Source organism: Alternaria hordeiaustralica (assembly GCF_023758085.1).
Source record: "Alternaria hordeiaustralica strain BMP 2776 chromosome Unknown scaffold_3, whole genome shotgun sequence".
Lineage (NCBI taxonomy): Eukaryota > Fungi > Ascomycota > Dothideomycetes > Pleosporales > Pleosporaceae > Alternaria > Alternaria hordeiaustralica.
Window position 1 is genome coordinate 828,367 of NW_026056775.1, and position 22,302 is coordinate 850,668.

Genomic DNA, 22,302 nt, shown 5'->3' on the forward strand with positions numbered 1-22,302 from the left:
GATAGAGTTTCTTGGTTTCAACACCAATGCCATCACGTATTTTACACAACGATTGTGTCCAAAGCCCCTTCTTTGATCATGTACTACCTTCGCAAATCAGTCAACTGTTTCAGTTGGCAATTGAGGGATGGGTAGGCGCGATGACTAAGCACGCGATTGGTGGGGAGATGTAGCATCGCCGCGTACCTCCAGATGTAGCATTGCGACGCCAACACGCGACTTTCAGTACCCAACGCCAATGGCGACCGAAACGCCAGACCCACGAACCTTCCAGACGTGGGAAGACGCGTTCCAATACCCCATCCCCGTCGTCCGCAAGCTCGAACAGCAGCTCCGCAACAATGCCGACGACAATCGAGAGAAGCTACGGTCGCTTGTCGGGTACGAAACGCCAGGCCAACAAGGGGATAGAGGTCGGAGAGGCTGACGGAACTACAGGGCAAGCTATCGCAGCCTCCTCGACACGGCCGGTACGATCATCGACATGGAAGTGCGCATGCAGCAGGTGGAAACTAGGCTTTCAAGAGTAGGGCAGAGCTGCAATTCGCGGGGCCTGGACAAGATCACAAAGAACGCGGGAAAGATGGATACGCATACACGAAGTCGCGGTCAGTCTACAACAATGCATTGGCAAGGGACAGTGGGTTGACGCGCAATAGATGCGGAGCGCTATACATTCGCGGCCCAGCTCGCAGTCATGCGCAACGCGCCTGTGGTCATGACGCGCATCATGAAAAGAGAAGGATCATATCTGCTCATTGCGAAAGTCCTGGTCATCTCAAGACTACTCCACAAGTCGCTCAGTCAATCCGACAACAAGGCGCCCATTGTCAATCAGCTGTGGGAGAGACTGCTGTCGGTACGGCGGAAGCTTCTCAGGAGGATTGACAAGCGCCTCTCGAACACGAACGGCGAAACAGCCAGCCTGCTCGAAAGCATGTGTGCCTACGCGCTCGCGACGAGTTCCACCCCGACCGATGTCCTACACCATTTCCATAAGATGCGATTGGACAAGATGAACAGCGAGCTGAGGGCAGGAGGCGATGAGCTTGCGAAGCATGGCATTAGCGCGCTCAAGCTGTGCATTCAGACATGCCTCGATACACAGACCATCTTTCCGCGGCGCTTAGCAGAGGCACTGGCAAAACTGAAGGCACAGCCGTTGATCCAGGACCCCGACGTCCGCGGTCTCTACGAGCTGAACCTCGATGTACATGATCGGTGGTTAGGCGATGAGGCACGGAACTACACGCCATGGCCGAGACACGACGAATTGCAGCGGCCGGATGCAGAGCGGATAATGCACCGATGGTCAAAGGACGCTATTGCCGCTTTCCTCAAGGGTGTGCAAAAAGCACTGGAGGGCGAAGAACGACTCAAAGAGGTTGCAGACTTGAGGCAAGAGCTGATCGAGACCTGGATATTGTCTGGCTCACGAATGGCGGGTGTCAAGTCGGCCAACGTTTTAGACGATCTACGAGACACGATGAACGATAAGCTTGAGGGCATAGTGCGATCGCGCACACATGGGCTACAAAGTGTCGTTACCGAGCTGACGAATCGACTGGACACGGTGGCTTCAACAGACAAGGCCGTGGCACCTTCACTATGGGATACCACCACCAAGGCCTCTGATCTGAGCAACGGGGCACAAAACTTCAAATCCGCTATACTCAACACCTACCAAGGGCGCGATGAGTCTGTCATCAGTGTAACCTCTGCCTTTGACAAGTGGATGGAGTCTATCCTGGAAGTCAAGGGTATCGTCAAGAGCATGAAGGAAGCACGATGGGACGATACCTTCGCAGACGACGTGGACGACGAATCCGACGATGAGCTTGGCGATTCGAAGCAAGCACTCCTCAGCGATGACGATCCAAAATTGCTCGAGGAAGCTACCCAGGAGGCCCTGAGCGAAGCCATGCAAAACCTAAGCCGGAGCTTCAATACTATCGTGAAGAAGTCTGATGGTGAGCAGTCAACACAAAAGGCCACTTTCATGCTGCGCGTAGTCAGGGAAATCGGCGATCGGATACCGCGGTTACGCCTCCAAGATAAAGCCACACCTCTTGCGTCACCCTTTACGCTAGAGATTCTTCAACCTTTGCATACTACACTCGCGTTACGCGTCACGAGACCAAGCGTGGAAGCATACAAGACATCGCTTCAAGGTTCACTTAAAGGGAAGACGAACAGCCACATCCTGTGGGAAGGACACCCACCACTACCGAGCCAGCCGTCACCCAGCGCTTTCAGATTCCTGCGGGGTCTAAACAAAGACATGGGCGCGCTGGGCAGTGATGTATGGGCGCCCGGCAGCGTCGAGGTCCTGAAGAGTAGCGTCGCCAAGGAAGTAGTCAAAACGGTTCAGCAGCATCTCGACGCCATCAGCGCGCCTACAAAAGAGCAAAGCCCTTCTTTCCAGGAGAAAGACGAAGGCAAAGAGGAAGATGGAGCCGAAGACTCCAAAACCACGGACGATGGGGAGAAAGCAGACGTCACCGCATCATTACCAGACCATAAGGAAGCAAAAGAACAGAGAGTCAAGCAACTGCTTTTCGATCTTCTCTACATCCAACGCTTTGTCGGTGACACAGGTGCAGACGATGCCAAACTCACCGCGCTGGTACAGAAAACCGACATGGTGGACTTAGACGAGGCTGCTATCAACAGGCTTAGGAAGAACGCGGCGGATTATGCGAAGAAGACGTATCTGCTCTTCGCACTGCTCGCGTAGATAATTATACGTAGACATGAACCAATGATGCCATTACTACTCCTCACAGCTACTTGCACTTCTATCGAGCTGACAACGTGATGCTCGCTTTCCATAGTCTACACTCCGCAGAGACTAGGCAGATCGAACTTGTTTGAAGCTCAGAGCTAACGGCCATGGTTCCCGTGTAGAAACCCCACTTGGTTCGAACGCCACGATGGGTCCGGTGCACAACGTCGTCTTCTCTGTCTTTCGCGCTCGAGCCCAAGGGGTCTATTCGCGAGGGTACTTCGATTGTGTACATTGGGGGTGCACAACGTCGTCGAGTAAGCAACTCGTCGGTATATGCTGTATTGCGTTTCTAGTGCCTGTGCTAAGGAAATTACATGCGGTCGAACTGTATGCCGAAAAAAAAATGTCCAAACGCCATGCATGATGGATATCTCAGGTTACAAAAGAAAAGATGCTCCGACCCAGCCCACCTTCTCCCCTCGTCTCCAACAAACCACACAGGGCGTCGTATGCAGGTGTGGGCTCTACGAGACATCCATACTGTCCCCGCCCGTCCTCAACCCCTCAATCTCCTTGCGCAGCAGCTCAATCTCCTTCTCCTGCGCCTTCATCTTCTCCAACGCCATCTCTATCAAACGCGCTTTATTAACCGTCTTCTTCTCTCCCGGCACAGACCCCTTCCCACTCCTCACATCGTCATCGGCACCATCCGTCACCTTCTCGCTCCCATCCTCGCCGTCTTTCCCTCTCATAACGACAAAACACGTGGTCCCGCTCCCGAACGTGACTTCGCCGTCGAGTAAGAATTCAGCTAGATCTACCATGGCGGTTTTCATGCGATCACGCCGGGCTTGTTCGGCGGCGCGATGCGTGGCGCGCTTCATCATTACGCCTGTGGCCATGGCGGTGCTGAAGTGGAGGCCCATCTCTAGGTGTTGGCCAGAGGAGATTAGTTCGTAGTTTGATTTGGAGGCCAGCAGGTCGGCTTGGGGGGTTGTTACGCCACCGGCGCCTGGGAGGAGTTAGTTGTATCCTGAATTTTGTGTTTGTATTGTTTGGGTGAGATTGAGGTCACGGGACTTGACGACGAAGAGGGAGGCATACCATTACTGTCAGCAGGTACTATATTACTGCTTCTTCTTGCGATGGCGACTTTCTTCGGTGTTGCGGATGATGCATGGGATATTGATGATAGAGTGCTCGCGGTGTCTGCTGCTATTGACGGAGATCTTATCGAAGATACTGTGGGTGATGTGACAGATTGCGTTGTTACTGATGGCGATTTCAATGGGCGGATGGGATGTATCGGTAATTGCACGGGTTGTTGCTGTGGCTGTGTTTGCGGTGCTGGTTGCATTTGCACGTGCTGCATCTGCTGTACGTGTTGTTGCTGTTCTTGTTGCTGTTGGGCGCTCTCCCTAACCGGACTATATCTCCTTCTCTTTTTGAACAACTGTGGCCATGTTCTACTCAGCGGACCCCGATGCCCGCCTTCATTTCTGTCGTTACCGGGCGGTCCACTCGGCTGAGGATATGGCTGCATGATTCATCGAGCCGCAACACCAGACGCTTTGCGGTGGATGTGATTTTGTAGAAGTCTCCGACAAGCGGTAGTCGTAGCAACAGTGTACCAGATGGCAGAGGCGTGCCTAATGCGGGTTGGATGTCAGACTGGGCTACCACCCACAAGAGGCAACAACAACAATGACGGGGTATCGAAACAAGGCGCCAACAAAGACCAGAGCGAAAGCACGAAAGCGACGGGTCCAAGGCTCTGGGGATCTTGAGCTTGTTCAGCTGGGCTGCGCACGTACAGCCGCGTAGCAGGCGGGTACAGGTGTTATGCGTGAGCCGTCGAAGTCGGCCTCATCCATGGGTCGAGAGCAGCGGTCGCAACAAGGCGTAGTAGACGCGCGATCTGGAAGGAATTCCGCGCATGCTTGCACTGGGCCGTTAAAAGCAAATGGCTTCCGCAGCGCGACTGATTGTGAGCGAAGCTTTTGCTTGGCGCAACCCAAAGACGTGGTGTTGCTGCTGACTTGGAGGTGCGTGAATGCGTGGCTGAGCCAACCAAACCTCGCCCCGTGAGCACATGGGCTTGGCGCGTCGACGCATGCTAAAGCGCCCCTTCCAAGGTTGTCTCGAACCCAGGACGCCGAGTGCTTAGTTGCCACTCTTACTGCTCAGCGCTGCAATCAAGTGACATTCCCTCCGTGCGCAGGGTCGAGCCTCCGCTACGGAAGCTACTCCAGTCTACCGAGACGGAACGTCGCGGAGGTCACCTTCTATATTCGGAGCCGTCGATGAAACAGCCGATAGCTTACATGTAGTCGTGGGGATCAATGAGCGCTGCACAAGAACACACGTGCTGGAGATCACTATAGAAACATTGGAAGTGCTGTCGCGGCTTCTGCCGGCCCACGATATGGTGGTCAGATCATGATGATCGAGGTCGTGCTCAAAGTATTATCCATCTACAATGTAGCGGTTCAGACAAGATACCCCGCACAGTCTGCTAATGCTATTTGGCTGGACATCAAGGTGTCTGCACGCACATGTTGTTTCTTTCGCATTGTGATACGTGGCCAGAGGAGCAATTTCCTGTCGCATTAAGATGGGAAAGTTATATTCGTTACAAGCCTCATCCAAATCATTCTCACGTGTCGCTAATCCAAGCTGTTCGTTCTACTGGTCATCTCGTGGCTTTCGTAGCTTCGCTTGCCTTTGACCTGAACTCCGGGTACATACTCCAGATCCTCGTCCTCCAAATCGGTATCCAGGTCCTCCTCACTGAGCATCTTGGGGTTTAGTGCAAAGGCGCCTTTCGGCACAAAGGTACTCGTCAAGACCAGCACACTGATGATGGTGAACTGTACAGCAGCCACGTTCAACACAGCCCCGTGTATCTGTTCGTTGTGGCGATCGGAAACGCGGTCGATGTAGGTCCCGAGGGAAACGGATGCGATCGCGTACGTGACGATGTATGTGCTGTAGAGGAACGCCATGACGGCACCGAGTGCAGATACGTTCTGAGTCTTCGACTCGATGCGCGCTAGTGATGCCTGAATGTATGCGGCGAGCGATACGTCGCCGGCAGCCCACCCGAAACTGATGGGGAGGAACGTCGCTCCCACGATCCAAGCTTGAGCCACGTCGTTCTTGGGTGGGTTCCAGAAAGGTAGATACCAGACTATCAGGAGAGCCAGGGCGTCTAGCCGAAGCCATGGTATCGGAGTGTGCACCAAGTTCGTGAACATGAATACAAACAGCGCTCCTAGCAGTTCGCCGAAGTTTGAGCCTCCCACTATGATCTGTGACCATGCCGAGTTTCCGAAATAGCGGCGTGCTACGGCAGGAGCGATTGCGTTCTCGAGGTATCGGTGCGCATAAAGCGCGACAGCATATCCGGGTAACAGCCAGATAAACTTGCGGTGCTTGAAGATGATCTTAGCACCGGTTCCAACGGACTCGAAGAAGAGGTAGAATCCGCCTATCACGGCCTTGACATAGGTTGGCTGACTCTCCAAGATCAGAGATCTGCCTTCCTTCGGTATGCTGGCTTCCTCAATGAAGTACCAGAGTATGGATGCGGCGGCGAAGAATATGGGCGTGATAATGAAGCTGAAGTTGTTGCCGAACCGGGGAATGAGCGCAAGTGCTGTGCAAAAGGCACCAGCAGTGCCGCTGATCTCGTAGAAGATATGGACCAGAGAGTCCATACGTCGAAGCTTTTGGATGTTGCCGCCAACCAAGTCGCGCGGAATGACTCGCCGGATCAATTCGACCATGCCGTAGACTATACCACAGACGCAATCTAGCGTTCGTCAGCAACATGGAATCAGATGAGAACAAGTACCTGCTGCTCTTTACAGCACCCGCCAGCGACAGCTCTGGCGGTAGCAGACATGAGAACAAAGGTGACCGACATATCGAACCGTTAGGTAGACTGGGGCTATGAACTTACAGATGGGGATCATGGCGTCGGTATCATAGTCACCGTAGTAGCTGAAGTCATCCTTTGCCCATCCGCGCGGTGCGAACTTGCCGCCAGTTGCAGCGTCTAAGATGAGCAAGACGCTGCTCATGAAGGCGAATATAAGCACTGCACATGCCAGAACGTTCTTCGTCGGATATCTTTTGATGAGTGGCGCGATCAGTATAGATCCAACACACTGAAAGGCTTGATTCAGTCCAGTCAAGACGCCGACACGTTGAAAAGTAATGGAGATGTGCGTTTTCTTCTCGAGTTCATCGTATCGATTTGTCGCAAGCGCAATGACAGATCCGTTGAATGCCTCGAGGCCGAACTTGTACATCATGATGCCGGCGATGTAGATGCCGATGTTCCGTCGTTCGACAGGAGTGTAGATGTTCCATGTCTCGCGCATGACAGCGATAGGCCGGACCATGGTGACAGTCGGGGCACGTAACGTGCGGTGGTGTTGCTACGGGAAGAGACAGCTAGCCCGCAAATGCGGAGAGACCTGGTTTATACGTCCACGATGCCGGAACGCTGGTGTTGAGGAATGGACCAATTAGGTGAGTGGGCTATCGCATGCGGTACTCTACGGCGTCCCGTGGGTGTTCATAGAAAATGACGCCCGCATCGGTGACGAGGAGGCATTGCAAGAGCCCTGTCGTTCGTGTTAATGGAAAAGACGGCGTGGAGCGTTTGCGAGCCAAGTTGCACGGGCATGACCCCAGTCGTTGTGAGGACTTGGCGCGCCCGTCAAAAGCTGGCCATTCAGGTGACCCACGTGGGCCGACAGCTGGACCGCCTGGGGTAAGCACCTAGGCCGATAAGAAATGCCAACCCGAACAGTGCGTTGCAGACGGACAAGATTCATCGTTCAGCTGTAGTGGCTGTCACAATGCGTGTATTAGATGTGGTATCGTTACTTGTGATAAGGCGAACGAGGTGTGGTGAAGATGAAGCCCTAGCAAAGCACCTTGCGCAATGTGCGGTACGCCTCCGTTCTCTTGACAGGTCTATTCAGTACCGAAAGATACGCCGGAGTGGAGATAGGTATCCCGCGCATGCAAACTAATGTCGCTTGTGAGCGGCGCGTTATCCTAGGTGCGCATCAGTGGAGGTGAGACGTCACGGAAGCAGTCAAGTCAAGTCAATTGACATGGTGTAAAGGGTTCCTGCATTAGAACCAAAAGCCAGTAGACAAGGGTACACTGGGTGCTCGTTTAGATCTCATCTGTTGAAGTCAGTCTGCTTCTTAGACTGTAAGCTGGAAGACGAAGCTGACCTGTCTGTGCCTCCAGCTTCCGCACCAGTAATCGACAGTCGCTATCTTTGGTACTAGAGGTATGTCGTAGAGATGCCAGAGACCGATTTTCGGATGCTAGTCTCCAGGCAGTAATGCCATGCCTTCAGGGTGGTGCACAGTGGCTATGGGTATCGGAAAGGATCATAACGCCAAATAGCAGACTCGCAGAAGCTCAATCCGAGTCGTCCTCCCTATGCCGCCTGGCTTCTTTCGCTCTGGCAGTCCTTTCTTCGTCTTCGGCCTCCCTCTTGGCTAGACTGTCGCGCATTCTCTCCTCTTGCTTCCTCCAGTGACTTCCTTCCTCATAGTCTGCGCTGATGCCCAGGGCTTTGCGCAACCTCTCGCTCTCTTCTGCCTTTGCTTTGGCAAGGTCGTGGACTTGGTGCGACTTGAGGCGCTTCGCATTAGGACCGAGATCTTTGCCGTCTTTTCGTTCCTGATCGAGTTTGCGGCGTAGGCCTTCGCACTGGTCGTCAATCTCGTCTTCGTCGACGCCTTCGTCTTCAAGCTTGTCGCGCAGCTCAAGGACCTTGACTTCGATGTCGCGCTTTGCTTCGTGTTCGAGGATCTCGGCGTCTGGTTGTCTTGGGCGGTGTTTGGCATGTTCCCAATCTTTGGGGTAGGGCTGGATCTTGTCGCGCGGTCGGAGGAGGGATCGGTTCTTCTGGACGTAGCCCGAGGTTCCGCTACCTCTTGGCGTGGTGAGGCCTACGTTGTCGGCCATGGTGCTCAGTGATGTGGTGGGTGGAGATGGGTGTCGCGTTGGAGAGCGTGGCTGGCGAGACTGATGGATGGTTTGCGGAGAGCTCGGAGGTGAGCACGGAGGCCCAAGCGCAATGATGGAATGGCTCGCCCCACCAAAACTTTACCCTTGGTACTGCGCAGACTCACCCAGAGATGGAGTCATTGCCTTGCGATATAAAACTTAAGAGATTTCGCTCTCATCCCTTCTCACACAATTCACGACCACCATGACTACACAAGACGCCACAAGCGACGACACCACCTCAGGGCCGGTTGAGGTGGGGTACAGAGAACTGCCCTTCCCACCAGTCACCAAAGAGCACATCCTGAACTGCTCATACCACAAATGGCATCCCAAGTTAGTCTCTACTCCTTCCCGTTCTTAGATCTTCATCTAATTGCAATAGGTACCGCGCCGTGACACCCAAAGCGCGTCTCATCCCCCTCCCACCCGCCTTCCTCGACTACCTCCGATCAGACGGCATCATCCTCCCTCCCGAAGAGAACGACGACCCTTCGTGGTCAGACAATGACAGCGGCATATTCTCGGGTGCGGACAACAACGACGACGATGAGGACGAAGCTCAAGACCCGAGCGCCAACTGGCGCGACACACACGAAGCCATCGAGCGGACCATCGAGGAATTGGGCGGCAAAGTCGCACCCAAGCTGAACTGGAGCGCGCCAAAAGACGCGACTTGGATAGCCGCAACCAACAGCATGGAGTGCCGGACACCAAACGACATCTACCTGCTGCTGAAAAGCAGCGACTTTGTCACACACGATCTGGCGCACGCCTTTGACGACACTGCCAACCGATCTACAACACCAGACCCGGAGATTCCCTATCATCTCGTCTTGAGGAAGTGGATCACGCTGAATCCAAGCGTCGAGTTCCGATGCTTTGTGCGGAATCGCCGGCTGATTGCCCTGTGCCAGCGAGATCTGAACCACTTTGACTTCTTGTTCAACATGCAGGACAAGCTGCGAGATACCATTCAAGACTTCTTCGACGCGAAACTGCGCGACACGTTTCCCGATCCCAACTTCACCTTCGACGTATACGTACCGCCGCCGCACGACAAGGTCTGGGTGGTCGATTTCAACCCATGGGCTGTGCGGACTGATCCTCTGATCTTCTCATGGATGGAACTCCTTACAATGGAGGTACCCGACGCAACACCTCTCGAGGAAACAACTGTGCGTCTGAAGATCGCGCAACCGGAAGACAAGGGCGTGCCAGTTGAGGCAGCTAGTGACACCTCAGACGAGGATGAAGACACAGATGAGGACGACATTGAGGAGCTATGGCAGCCAGAGTTTCGCCTCGTACGGAGAGATGACCCCGAGGCATACGGCTTCTCGACTCCACAGTACAGTGCGCACAAGCTTCCGAAAGACGTAGTAGATGCAAGTAGCGGTGGAGAGGGTCAACTGCGAGAATTTGCGATGCAGTGGGAACAAGCGCAGAAGTTGGCTGAGCAACAAAGAGCGGAAGATAGTGAGGATGATTAGCTCCACGGACCTACCGTAGCGTAAGGGAGGAGTCATAACTGCATACATCTTGGCGTAAACAAACAGACGTTTGCAAAATCGTGATTGGGCGTCTGTGGAATGTTGGCCAGCCTCGTCGCGTGAGGCTCTGGGGCCGCCACCGGGACTCGCGGTGACTCGCTCCTGCAGGGCATCTGTTTGTTTCACCGCTCCACACCCCACATCCATGATTCGTCGACATCATCCTTCACTCATCCTTACAACAACACGTCGTTGGACACGTTGTTTTTACTCTTGATCAACTTTTGCTACAATAAATTCCGCTAGAGACCCATACTTTTGGCACCATTGAATACCACAAATTTTCCACGATTACGATTACAACATGAGCGTGACGGATAGCAGCAGCTACAGCGGCTTCTTATCGATACCCACTGAGATACGATGCCAAATTTACGACTACCTCCTCACCGAACCGCACGCAATCACGATTAGTGCTGGCTACACTACGTGTTTTGGCAACCGGATACAGGACCGCGCCCGAAAGACGGAAATTCCTGGTCTACCACTTGATCTCGCGCCGCTGGCACGCCGCCACCACGATGCATCTCTCCTCTCAGTCGCGAAGCCACCCACGATTGCCGTCGAGAATGGACACATGGAAGACATTGAGGGCGAGAAGCTGGGCTTCCCCGGTGCCGTGGCGCTGATGTTGACGTCCCGATTGATCAATGACGAGTTGAACGATTGTGTTCGTAGGCGGAGACATATCGCGCAGGCGCGTTCTACTGTTGATGCCGACGGAGTCGTTCACGACAACGAAGAAGACCAGGAAGGCCTGTCACTTTACGTGTCTTATCCTTACGGCGTCTTGGTATTGAAGCACCAATACCCCTACCTGTTGAAACAAGCGCGTCGAGTCTACATCTCTGGCTACTACACACCCCAGCAAGAGAACCAGGTCGATCCACGAGATCTCCAGACAAGCCATGATGAGCGCTTGACGCCATCCAGCAGCTTTGCAGCACCATCTTTTACCACCCCATCATCAGGACCAGCAACGAGCTTCACGCGCTCCTCCTCCCGACGAACAGCCCGCCACGGCGTCTCGGTCAACGCCTCGCGCCCGCGCCTCCGTCTCGACCCTCCCCTCCCCCGCGAATCCCGCCAAACAACCAGCATACACACGACCTTCCCGTCCTTCTCCGCCTCCACCTCGGCCGAAGCCCCCGCCGCCCTCGCACACCTCATCACGACCCTCTTTCCCAAACAAACCACGCCCCTCACAAAGCTCACAACCCGCATCCTCTTCCCAGGCGAAGACTCGTACGGCTCCGTCTGGGGCGACGACAACAGCCCTGTCTCGCACATCCTGCGCAGTATCCGCGGCGGCAAGATTGATATGAAGGTCCTGAGAGGTAGTCTAGGAACGGGCCTGAGGCTGACGGCTAGGCCGAAGCCCGAAACGAGGATTGTGAGTACGAGTTGGGTTAATTGGAAGAAGGGGGATGTTGCGGCGAGGGGTGCGGCGGGGATGGTGAGGAGGGCGGGTGGGAGATTGGGTGTGAGTGATCTGGATGCGTTTTTGATGGGTGAGGAGGGGGCTTAGGATGTCTGTTATTGTTTACGGAGAGGACAAGGGTGTTTGTGAAGGACTGGCACGGCTACTGTGTGGCATGCATGTGCGGTTTCCTGGACTGCTGACTATATATTTCTCTTTGTACGATACATTCAGCGAGATATCTTTTATGTTTATCGGAACGAGCGGTCCACCAGACCATATGAATAGTCTGCTGGGTTTCAGCCTCTTCTCTTCAGTTCCTGGTATCCTCCTTCGCTATCGTGCTGTGATGGATCCATTTCCATTCCAATTGCGCACTCTTTGGTTTTGAGTGCATTGCACGACGTGCTCTTTAACCCTTTTGCCCTCTTCATGTGACGATAAGACAATGTCTTTGTCCGCAGTTGGAGTAGTCTGGCGAAGCGAGGGACAAGGTCTTCCTCCATTCAGAGCTGATCGGATGTAGAGCAGCGATGGACGCGAGAAGTCTCTTGGCTAATGTCTTGAGCGAATGTAAGGCCAGACTCGGGCTTTTGGGGTTGACGGGAGATCGCAGACTGTCGTGCGTTGCGACATGACGTGGAGGAAATCATCGCCGGTCGCCATCGGTCCACACCTCGAAGTGCCGACACAGCAGTGAAGAACAGGTTGGTACTCTCTCATACCTCAGGTGAACACCCTTCTACCAAGTAATCCACTTAACCGACCCGGGAATTCCAATCGCCAAATCCCTCGCATCTGAAAACTCAACCTTGACTGTCCGATCACTATCTTTCGGATGTGTCAAATAGAACGCAATAATACGCAAATGCTCCGGCACCTCCAGCTCCGCATGAATCTCATCTTCCTCGATACCCATCTCCGCTCGCGCACGTTCTTGTTCCAACCTCAACGCCTCTTCCGCAATCTGCCCAGCAAGCATGCCATCCCAAAATCCTTCCCGTCGGGGATGGCTCAGCATGAGCTTTACAGCGCGCTTGCGTAATGCCTGACATGAAGACGGTGCGCGCACAGCGATGGCCCAGAGTGCGGATGTAGGGCCAACGGGTGTTTGGAAGATGGGCGTCTGCGCGCCTGAAAGAGGGAGGAGTTTAGCAGCGAGTTCGAAGATGAGCACGAATTGTGCGGCCATGTCGAAGGGTTCGATGAAAGGTTTCCGCGCGGGTTTGAAGTCGCCTAGACAGGGGAATTTCTGGATGAGATCGGCTCGTGGGGCGCGGAGGAGGAATTCCATTTGGGCTTGTGTTAGTTCCAATGCCGTGAGGGGTTCTGTGTATTCTTCGCCGTAGGCAGGGGCTTGCTTCCAGAGATTGTCCATGGTGAGTTTGCCGCGGTGGTAGCGTGAGATGAGATCGAGGTATTCGATGTATACTTCTTCGACTTCGTCGGCGGGGCGTAATTTGGTTCTTTGGTTGAAGGCGTGGATGCTGTTTAGTAGGCTCTGTGTGTGTCCCAACATCGCATGTAGCGCAGACATACTCAGCGTGTTCGTTGAACTGCCCAGCGGTCTAGTCTTGGGCTTCGCGACCCAGGATGGTGAGATGTGCGTTGGCATTATCGCCCTAATCTGCGTATCGAATCCCACAAAGATGGTACGTATAGACTCCAGTTCTATTGGGTGATCAAACTTTTCTTTCCCTTGGTCCACTTCGTTTAACATCCGGATGCCGCTGCGTACATGTTCGATTGCGTCTCGTTGGTAGCCTTGCAAACAACACATGCTGGTGAACAAGATAGCGCAGGTCATAAGCGTAATCTTGTCTGATTTGACTACTTTGTCATTGCTCTTCGGCTTTTTCAACAAGTCCTGAATTGCTTGATTAGACTGTCGCAAAGCGAATTGTAGATAATTATCCAGTATGGCTGTCTCGGTCAGACGTGAGTCGCAGCCTTCGGAAAAGCGTCGATACATAGCGCCCAAAGCGATAATGCAGTGTTGAATCGCGGGCTCACGATGAGCGGCTTGAAGCAGTTCTCGTTGCCAGAACGGCGAATCGAGGAATCCGCGCAGATTTGAGACGGCATGCGTCATGAAAAACTCGAAGCTATCTCGCTCTTCTTTGGTATCGAGACGAATGGCTGGAGCGATGAACACTGGTGAATGAGACCGCGTCAAGCTCCAACTTGATACCGACTGCGGTGAACTTTTCGATGACTCTGGAGGCGAGGGCGTTGATGGTGGCGGAGGTCTGAAAGTCGGATCGTAGCCATCGCACGTACGGCCCGTTGAGGTGCATCGTCTGCAGTTCGGTTTCTCCTCATCACACTTGACTTTGCGTATTCTATACAGATTAGCAAGAGGCTATTGGATACACAGCAGTACTAAAAGACGATATATTCAGCTTCGAGTTCATGTGTGATGGGATCTGATGACGACGCGGCTTGGAGCTGGAGAATGGCTTATCGGGTAGACGTTTGGCGTTACCTGCCAGCGGGCGGCGGAAGCTTTGCGGGCTATGAGCCCAGCCACAAACAAAGTGCAAGCCATACCGTGCTATGAAGATAGGCACACTTTATAATTGACGCAGCGACTTACTTGCAAGTTTTACAGCCAGAGCGTGCTTTGGGTTTCCAGGCTCTCTGGCGTGGTTTACCGGACACCGTCGCCATGTTAATTTGGTCGAGTTTCATCCGACCAATGGGAGGGGAGTCAGCGAAATTCAATTATACGAGCGAGCGTGTAGCAAGTACGGATTGAACAATGTACGACTGCGCAAATGACATCGGTGGTTGAAGAGTAACTCGGGAGGCTGCATGGCACTACCTAGGTATGCAGCATTGCGGCGTGGTTGCCCACACAGTTAGGCTACCGCGACCAGGCCCGCGAGCAGAGGCCCACGGCTATTATTATCAAATCTGGCCAATGAGACGACAGCACGACAGGGTTTGCGATCCTCCTGGGCGTAATGCCACGAGAGATTTTGACGGAGTCGCATCCTTCTGGACCCTAGTGAACCGTTATTATTAGATTGTGGTATAGTCCAAGGCGATTGATGCGGGGTTTTCAGACCGATTGGGTCACTCAAAAAGGCATGCACCGCGAATTGTCGCGTGAAGCGCTTGGTATCATTTATCAGCAAGCAGCCATTGTCAGCCTTATTTCGTAGCTACTTGCATTTGCGCGAATGAGAGTCGCATGATAGAATTACAGTCTTGTTGATAGTGGTGTTATCGTATAGGCGACCAAATACACTGGTCATGTTACTCAGAAATTTCGCCAGAGGTTCTGGACGAAGCCTTGCTTCACTCGCGGCTCGGTATGCGGTTCCGTCTCCACGTATTCGTCCTTCATATCCAAGTCCTTCCTCATTCCCGTGTCAAGATCAACCTCGTGGCTTCGCCTGAAACTTGTCTTGAATATGATTTTGTATCCCACAAACATGATCCCGAACACCGGCAACATAATATAAGCGTCGACAAATGTGCCTGCATCAAATGGGCTCAGCGTGGTCCATCCCTGAACAAGAGCGAGGAATATATTGGCTGATACTCCAAAGTAGGCATTCCACGGGAAAGCGAGCGACTTGAAAGGTAACATGTCGGGCGTTCGACCTTGTGCTTTCCAAGCTTTCCGGAAGCGAATGTGCGTAAAGGAGATAGAGCCCCAAACAAGGAAGGTAGAGACACCGCTCAGGTTAACGATGTAGGAATACGCCTGGCCACCTCCAGTGCTGACGTTCATCATAGATATCGCACCGAACAGGTTCGTGAAAACAATGGCGTAGATTGGGACTCCCCGGCTGTTCGTCCTCCCAAGGAACTTCGGCGCCATTTTCTCTTGTGCCATGAAGAGTATCGTTCGAGACCCAATGTAGATGGAGCTGTTCGCAGCGCTGAGGACTGTGATAAAGATGAACGCATTGATCAGATGCACGCCTCCTTGCCATCCAGCGTTTTGGATCGCTATGGTCATGGGGCTTTTGAGTGCGCGGCTGGCTCCGTTCGCTAGGCCGTCCGCATTTGAAGGGCAGGTGAGCCCAAAGAAGAAGGCAACTCCGATGTATACGAAGAGAATGCGCCAAATGACTTGTCGAATTGCCAGAGGTACAGCTACTGATGGGTTTCTGGTCTCTGTAGCGGCCACAGCAACCGCCTCGACACCGGCGTAAAACGTCGAAGCGAAAACGAAGACTGTGGCTACTCCACGGAAGCCGTCTACCCAGGGGCCGGGGTCATTCCAGTACCGGAATCCGAGTGCTTCATCTTGCCCGATGAGACCACCAGAAGCATAGATGATGGCAAAGATGAAATAGGCGCAAAGACCCGCAAGCTTGATCAGGGCAAGCCAGAACTCCGCTTCGCCGAAAGACTCGACGCCCAACATCTGGAAGCCTAGGAATGCAAACCAGAAGATTAGAAAGTAGCCCCATAGAGGCACCTCAGGACCCCAAAAGACCAGTATAGAGGAGATGACATTGTACTCGTTGGCTAGCACGCATGCCCACACCAGCCAGTACTGCCATCCCACCGCTACTCCGAATGCTTTGTCGACAAATCGGTCGGAAAGCGTGACGAAAGCACCACCAGTAGGATACAGTGTTGTCATTTCTCCCAAGGATTGCGTAATGCTGAAAGCGATGAATCCGATAACGCTGAAAGCTATAAGCAGAGATGCCGGTCCTCCTTCTGCAAGGGCGCCACCAGTACCGACCAGAATACCAGGTCCAATGATTCCAGCGAGCGCCATCATGGACAGATGACGTGTTTTGAGGCCTCGCTTGACTCCACTGGGGTCCATTCGTTGGAAGTCATCGTCGCTATAGTTTGCCGTGGGCGACGGGTGCTCGGCGTGAGCTTTCGAATCAAAGAGGGCCATGTCGAACCGGAAGATGGTGGTCAGAGAGAAAGACGCATAAAAGTAGGCATACCACCATTATAAGCGACTTCCTAGTTTTTACTTGGCGTGGGAACGGTAGATCTGTGACGAATAATAGCGTACTATGGCTTGGTGCATGTTGCGATTTTTACTGTGGATTGCGCGATAACAGGGTCTGAGTAGTTTCGTAGCATCCTAAAGAAAAACGATTATGACAGAAGCGCTCCGAAGCTGGAAGGCTACATATCGTCCCAACCTTGGACTGTTTGTTGCCGTGTTGATTGATGGCATCAGAGCAGGATAACAACCGGGTGGCGGGGGCAGAATAGCAGTTACGATAAGCTTGGTCCGCCTTAGGCTTAGCTTAGTGGGTTTTCGATCCTTCACCTTGGCGTCACTTCTCCCGGTAAACCGCCACTCTTAAATCCATTAATCCCGACGTCAGCAACCACCGGACTTGTGCAAGAAGGACGCATATTTCTTTTCTTATGAAGCATTCATTGCGATTCGTTATACTCTACAATACTCATTATCTATATGTATCCGATTCCATCATCGATCGTTGGCGCTGAACCAGCCAGTCCATGTATTAACATTGGGGTAGAGTGTTCATCACATCCACCTTAGTTCTTGTTACCAATCTCCATGCGCTTCTTGAGCTTGTAAGCGATGGCGCGCTTCCTGGCGGCGGCGCCCTGTGTGAAAGCAACAGATCCGCCGAAGGGACCCGCGGCAGCACCGTTGCGGACGCGCATGACGCAGACGTTGTTGACACCAGCAACAGTAGCGTCGCAAGTCATACCAGCCGGCATCTGTACCTTCATGGCAAACTCGGTGTTGGTGGCGAGCGAGATACCCTGAACACCGAGGCCAGGAACGTCCTGGGTGACGGTAGCAGGCTGCATAGCGGCCTCGTCAGTACCGCCCGAGGTACCATCAACGTCGGCAGTGAATGGTCCAGCACCGTCCTGGTTAATCTGAAAGGAATGAGTTAGAAATGTATGGGAATGAGTAGGAGTGATCGCTTACCTGGCGCAGAGTCATGGTGACGGTACCATCGTCAGCGCAAGTGGGCATGCCGCTTGTGGCACCCGCTCCTACTGCGGCAGCAACGCGTGACTCTGGTGGGCCGTTGACCTTGTCACCACCTCCACCGAGCAGTCCAGCGATACCAGTAGCACCGGCCTTGCCGCCAGCGCCTCCAGCACCACCAGCGCCTCCACCAAGAAGACCGCTGAGGAATTGACGCTTCCTCTGGCCAGCCTGTTGGATGTTGTCCTCAACGCCAACACTTCCAGAAGCACCGTTGTTCGCAGGAGGCGCGGCACCCTGTCCCATGAAGGCACCAACCATAACGGCAGCATCAACGTTGCCGTTACCTTGTGTGCGACCAAGAGGACCAGTCTTGCCACTGGAGATTTCGCGGTCCCTGATGATGGCAGTGTCGGCTTGAGAACCGCAGCCGCTGAAGATTGGTTAGTAACCTGTTTCAAGAACATAAGGTTGAGAGACCTACTTGGAGGAGCAGTCGCGAGGAGTTCCGTCTTGGATAGTCAAGCCAGGCATGGTGACTCCATTGGCACCCTTGATCTCAGAGACCACACCGTGGGCAGAAACGGCAGCCGCAAGGGCGAGGACGAGAGCTGGTGAGAAGTGCATATTGTATGTGTGTATTTGAAATCGAGATCAACTCGGTGGATTAAAAGATACGGGTGGTTTGAAAGTAAAGGTGAAAAGCGAGAAGCACCAGGCTAATGGAGATCGAAGTATTAGTAGAGGAGTTGAAGAGTTGAATGTTGATGATGATTGTAGAGCCGGCTTCAACAAGGCATCTTATACCTCTTTCCCATTGCGCTGCATTGTCGATCTACATCGCATCGTATTCTCCATTGGGATGACAGCCGCCCACCGCTCCACTCAGCTCGTCATTGGCATGTACAATTCAGTATGGATACAGGCAGGCTCATGTGTCAAGATGCGTTTTCGAAGGTCTTCCGGCAAGGCTAAACGTGCTTGGCGGCAGTGAGGCGTTTCCCTCCCATACTTGGCTGTGGCGGAGTGCCGATTATCCAGGCGATGAGAGGTGTCAACGTTCCGATACTCAGTTTCGTCTGCGCCTGGGGATGAAGGCTAAAGGCGCCAAGGCGGAAACTCTCAATGCAAGATCGTGGATTTGCGAAACGCTGTCTTTGGAGTTGCAGAATCCCACTAAACAAGCAAACGCATGTATGTTTCACATAATACCACCACCACATTATTGACCTATCAGAATAGCCAAGTCACATAAGCCCAATCCACATGCTGCAGGCTGCGATCGGTATTGGTGAGTTACTCATGTGTGAGGCTCTGTCGTAGTGCTGATCGCACCGTGGTGTTGTTCTTGCAGCCCGTACCAAAACGAGTAACTCCACCCCGCGCGCATGACAAGTCGCACCAAACACGGTTGATTCCGAACATGCAAAACCACACACTCAAATCATCGGTTTCCAATCACTCGCAACTATCCTGTTCAGCATCAGCGTAGGCGAATACTAGTTGCCGTGATCCACCCGCAGCTGCATGATGTTGCAGGCCCGTCGCCACTAGCGTTTCACCAAACGACACGGTCGATCTTCAAACATGAAATGCCTGGTCCCTCAAACTCGTGCCCTGGTATGATATGCGACGGATCCTGTGATCCGAGGCTGGGGTGGGTTTTTTGGATGTGGCTGCGATGGTTGGTAAGTGGATGGGTCGAGGTGTTGATGAAGTGGAGTGGCTGAAATGGGGCAGGCGGCGCGAAAGTTGGTTTGGGAGTTACGTCTGGTAATCGAGAACATCAAGACAGCGCTTTCAATCATGATAACACTGCAATGGTAAGCACACACGTCAACCTAGGGAAAAAACTGAACAGGCCTAGAGCCTACATCGACGTTAGTGCACCTACTTTGCAGGTTTCTATGTTGATGTAGGCTGCAGACCTGTTCGCTTTTTCCTTGTATGAGGTGCACACATCATACTGGCTTTCGTAAGCAGGTATGTGACGTCTGGTTCTGATAGTGCCATCCTGCTCTGTCTCTCAAATTGACGGCAATGTCACTAGTAGCTGGATCGTGGCTACCAAAATAGTCCCACTGGTGAGTAGCCAGCTAGCAACAACGAAACCACTCTGTACGTCTCTAGTAAGAGCCGACCAGATCACTCCAATCACAGCGCTCACAACGACTCCGCCGACAACGACTATACAAAGGCGGTGGAAACATCCTTCCTCTAGTTGTAACCCCCAGCCTATGCCAAGATCTGGGTGCTCATTGTGGTTCCAGGGCTCTGGACGATCAATACGTTTAGGGATACGCTTGAAGCATATGCTATCTTTTAGAAACTCCTCCTTCATCGAACAAGTGAATCGATGCATGAGAATGTCGTTGTCCAGAGCAGGCTCGTGACCTCGCGATTGGGGCTCCAAAGCGTAATGCGTTTCGCTTGCCGGCGGTGTGCCATGTTGAAGACTGTGAACCTCATTGCGCTCCAACAAATTGAACTGCACGTATAGTCAGAGATATCCTCGCTACAGTAGCTGCTATTTACCTTGACAAAGTTGATCTTTTGTACAGTCCAGATGCCAAGTTTGCGATGAGCCCATGAGAAGTTTGCATCATACGCCTCTCGAAGATTGGCGAAAAGCTCACGATCTTTACTGACCTGGGTTAGAAGTAAGTCATGGCGAAGCTTGAAGTACCTCTTCACTTTGAAGCAAACATGAATAAAATCGCCGGATGAAGGAATTGTCACGTTTGACGGGTTCGACAATGTTGCTGCTGTCACTTGCGACGAGGCGACTGGGACGGCTTGGGGTGGCACCGATGTACCAGATGGGAATGTGCTTCGGTTTGCAGTACCTTGGCTTTGCGCAGAAGGTGTGCTTGCCGAGTTCCTCGGATTACCACTGCTACCTGTGTTTGGTACAAGCGCTGGGGTCTTCTTTGGTCCGTCCGGAACAGAAACGCACGTATTCCTGAGACCATCGGCGGGCTTTATGACTGGCACCGCTGTTGATGGTGTATAGAGTGTGGCGGTAACGTATTGTTTCCAGAAGTTTTCTGCCGTCATTTGAAGTCGCGATATAGCCATATCAAAGAAGTTGTTCCAGATATCGAAGGAATTGTAGGGCTCCAGAGTAACTGTGTATCCTCCATTCTGAAGCTCTGTGGCAAGTTCTCTTATCGCACCGGGCCTAGACTCCATGTAATGGCCGAGTCCTTTGAACCCACAACTCTATATCGTCATTAGCAATGCTTCCGATAGCCTACTATTGTAAATGTCTATTCTTCACAGCCAAGGAATAAAGTTTCGACATAAACATCGCTCGACTAACTGACCAAATGTAGTGATAGTGCGATACTAATTGGGGAATCGAGAGAACGACAAGAGAACACATAGATGCCGTGATGTCACGGCTGCGTCCGGAACCTGCACCAGGATGATTACGTGAAACTTTACTTACACAGATCCAGTACATACGATAGCCCCGGGCTAACTGCGGTACATCCACCTCTCGAACCATGGATGGGTTTGTGGAAGCTTTGGAGATGTGCGCCCTGGAGTCTCGCGCGAGATGCAGCACCTCTTTCGTGGAATCATTGTTCACAATGTGCGTAGCCGTACTAGCGGCTTTTGAAGTTGCTTTTTCTGCTCCAAATGGTACCGCGAATTCGATGACAGACAGTTTCTCTTCGAGCAAGAGATCTGAGATCTGTCCCGACATATACTCGCACACATAGCATGTTCCGATGACTTGGTATCGCCAGCCTTCGTTCTCCACCATGCGGAGTACAACGGGAACGCTGCATTGTGGGGTAAAGCAGATCACTTCTCGCTTGTCAGTTGCATACCATGTGTAGAAAGATGAGGGTACACTCACAGTCACCTGCCCTCATATGAGCAGGACCAAGGCCCTTGACTGACCACCTTCTACTTCTGAATAACCTCCGACCTTTTGTCAAAGCATACAGATCTTCGAAAGCCTTGCAAAGTTCTGATAAGCGAGTAGATTCATCCTTTCCGTTTTCGGAGTCTTCCGCTAGGAGACGAATGCATTGAGCGATATCGAGGCTTGAATCGAATTCTAATTCCATAGCGCTGGCCAGTAACGTACGAGCGAACTTTGGTGCATCATCTATGAAATCCTCAGACAGCCACGATCTAGGGAAAGCTATATTCGAATTGTCATGAACATCAGTGATGGCCTCTACTTCATCGAAGAGGTAGCCTTGGGTGAATATAAGGTCCTCGGTTATCATGGTGAGCCCTCGCATCATGGGGTTCAGATGACAGCCATCGAACATGTTATATGGCGACCTTTGCCCCGGAGCTTGTACCAAGGAAACTGTGTGGACCCTTTCCTCGGCCTGATAGGATGACCATGGTGATGGTTGAAGCCATTTCCACGGACGGAAGATGACATCCAGACTCCCGGAGTGTGTAATGCAAAGCATGTAAAAAGTCGTTTGGACTTCTTCCCATGATCTATCATAATTGGGAAATCCTCCGTGCGATTTCCATGTGTCAACATCGACCGCTACTTCTAGCAGACCATATATATAGTCGAGTGGATGCGATGCTTCGGCGGCCGAGAATCTGAACACCAACTCCTCTAAAAAGAGTACGGGCAGTTTTACGTGTCCATTCTTACTAAGGCCAG

At 52.7% G+C, this 22,302-nt stretch overlaps 8 protein-coding genes across 8 annotated transcripts; 3 read left to right on the forward strand and 5 right to left on the reverse strand.

The window, feature by feature from the left end:
* Positions 1–238: 238 nt before the first annotated feature.
* Positions 239–2,737, forward strand: J4E84_002441 (uncharacterized protein; the record flags this gene model as incomplete). Its single annotated transcript, XM_049385066.1, has 3 exons — positions 239–381; positions 439–608; positions 660–2,737. The coding sequence occupies 3 exons, from the start codon at positions 239–241 to the stop codon at positions 2,735–2,737; spliced, it is 2,391 nt and encodes a 796-aa protein (XP_049247089.1).
* A 515-nt stretch (positions 2,738–3,252) lies between these two features.
* J4E84_002442 (uncharacterized protein) lies at positions 3,253–7,137 on the reverse strand (the record flags this gene model as incomplete). Its single annotated transcript, XM_049385067.1, has 3 exons — positions 3,253–3,740; positions 5,418–6,542; positions 6,693–7,137. 3 exons carry the CDS (start codon positions 7,135–7,137, stop codon positions 3,253–3,255), a joined length of 2,058 nt encoding a protein of 685 aa, XP_049247090.1.
* Positions 7,138–8,179: 1,042 nt separating this feature from the next.
* CWC21 (RNA-splicing factor) lies at positions 8,180–8,731 on the reverse strand (the record flags this gene model as incomplete). The annotated part of the gene is made up of 1 exon (XM_049385068.1): positions 8,180–8,731. The coding sequence occupies one exon, from the start codon at positions 8,729–8,731 to the stop codon at positions 8,180–8,182; it is 552 nt and encodes a 183-aa protein (XP_049247091.1).
* A 247-nt stretch (positions 8,732–8,978) lies between these two features.
* Positions 8,979–10,266, forward strand: J4E84_002444 (uncharacterized protein; the record flags this gene model as incomplete). The annotated part of the gene is made up of 2 exons (XM_049385069.1): positions 8,979–9,109; positions 9,159–10,266. 2 exons carry the CDS (start codon positions 8,979–8,981, stop codon positions 10,264–10,266), a joined length of 1,239 nt encoding a protein of 412 aa, XP_049247092.1.
* A 364-nt stretch (positions 10,267–10,630) lies between these two features.
* Positions 10,631–11,854, forward strand: J4E84_002445 (uncharacterized protein; the record flags this gene model as incomplete). Its single annotated transcript, XM_049385070.1, has 1 exon — positions 10,631–11,854. The coding sequence occupies one exon, from the start codon at positions 10,631–10,633 to the stop codon at positions 11,852–11,854; it is 1,224 nt and encodes a 407-aa protein (XP_049247093.1).
* A 634-nt stretch (positions 11,855–12,488) lies between these two features.
* Positions 12,489–14,437, reverse strand: J4E84_002446 (uncharacterized protein; the record flags this gene model as incomplete). Its single annotated transcript, XM_049385071.1, has 2 exons — positions 12,489–14,088; positions 14,343–14,437. 2 exons carry the CDS (start codon positions 14,435–14,437, stop codon positions 12,489–12,491), a joined length of 1,695 nt encoding a protein of 564 aa, XP_049247094.1.
* A 574-nt stretch (positions 14,438–15,011) lies between these two features.
* J4E84_002447 (uncharacterized protein) lies at positions 15,012–16,622 on the reverse strand (the record flags this gene model as incomplete). The annotated part of the gene is made up of 1 exon (XM_049385072.1): positions 15,012–16,622. One exon carries the CDS (start codon positions 16,620–16,622, stop codon positions 15,012–15,014), a length of 1,611 nt encoding a protein of 536 aa, XP_049247095.1.
* Positions 16,623–17,245: 623 nt separating this feature from the next.
* Positions 17,246–18,281, reverse strand: J4E84_002448 (uncharacterized protein; the record flags this gene model as incomplete). Its single annotated transcript, XM_049385073.1, has 3 exons — positions 17,246–17,599; positions 17,652–18,087; positions 18,139–18,281. The coding sequence occupies 3 exons, from the start codon at positions 18,279–18,281 to the stop codon at positions 17,246–17,248; spliced, it is 933 nt and encodes a 310-aa protein (XP_049247096.1).
* Positions 18,282–22,302: the final 4,021 nt, after the last annotated feature.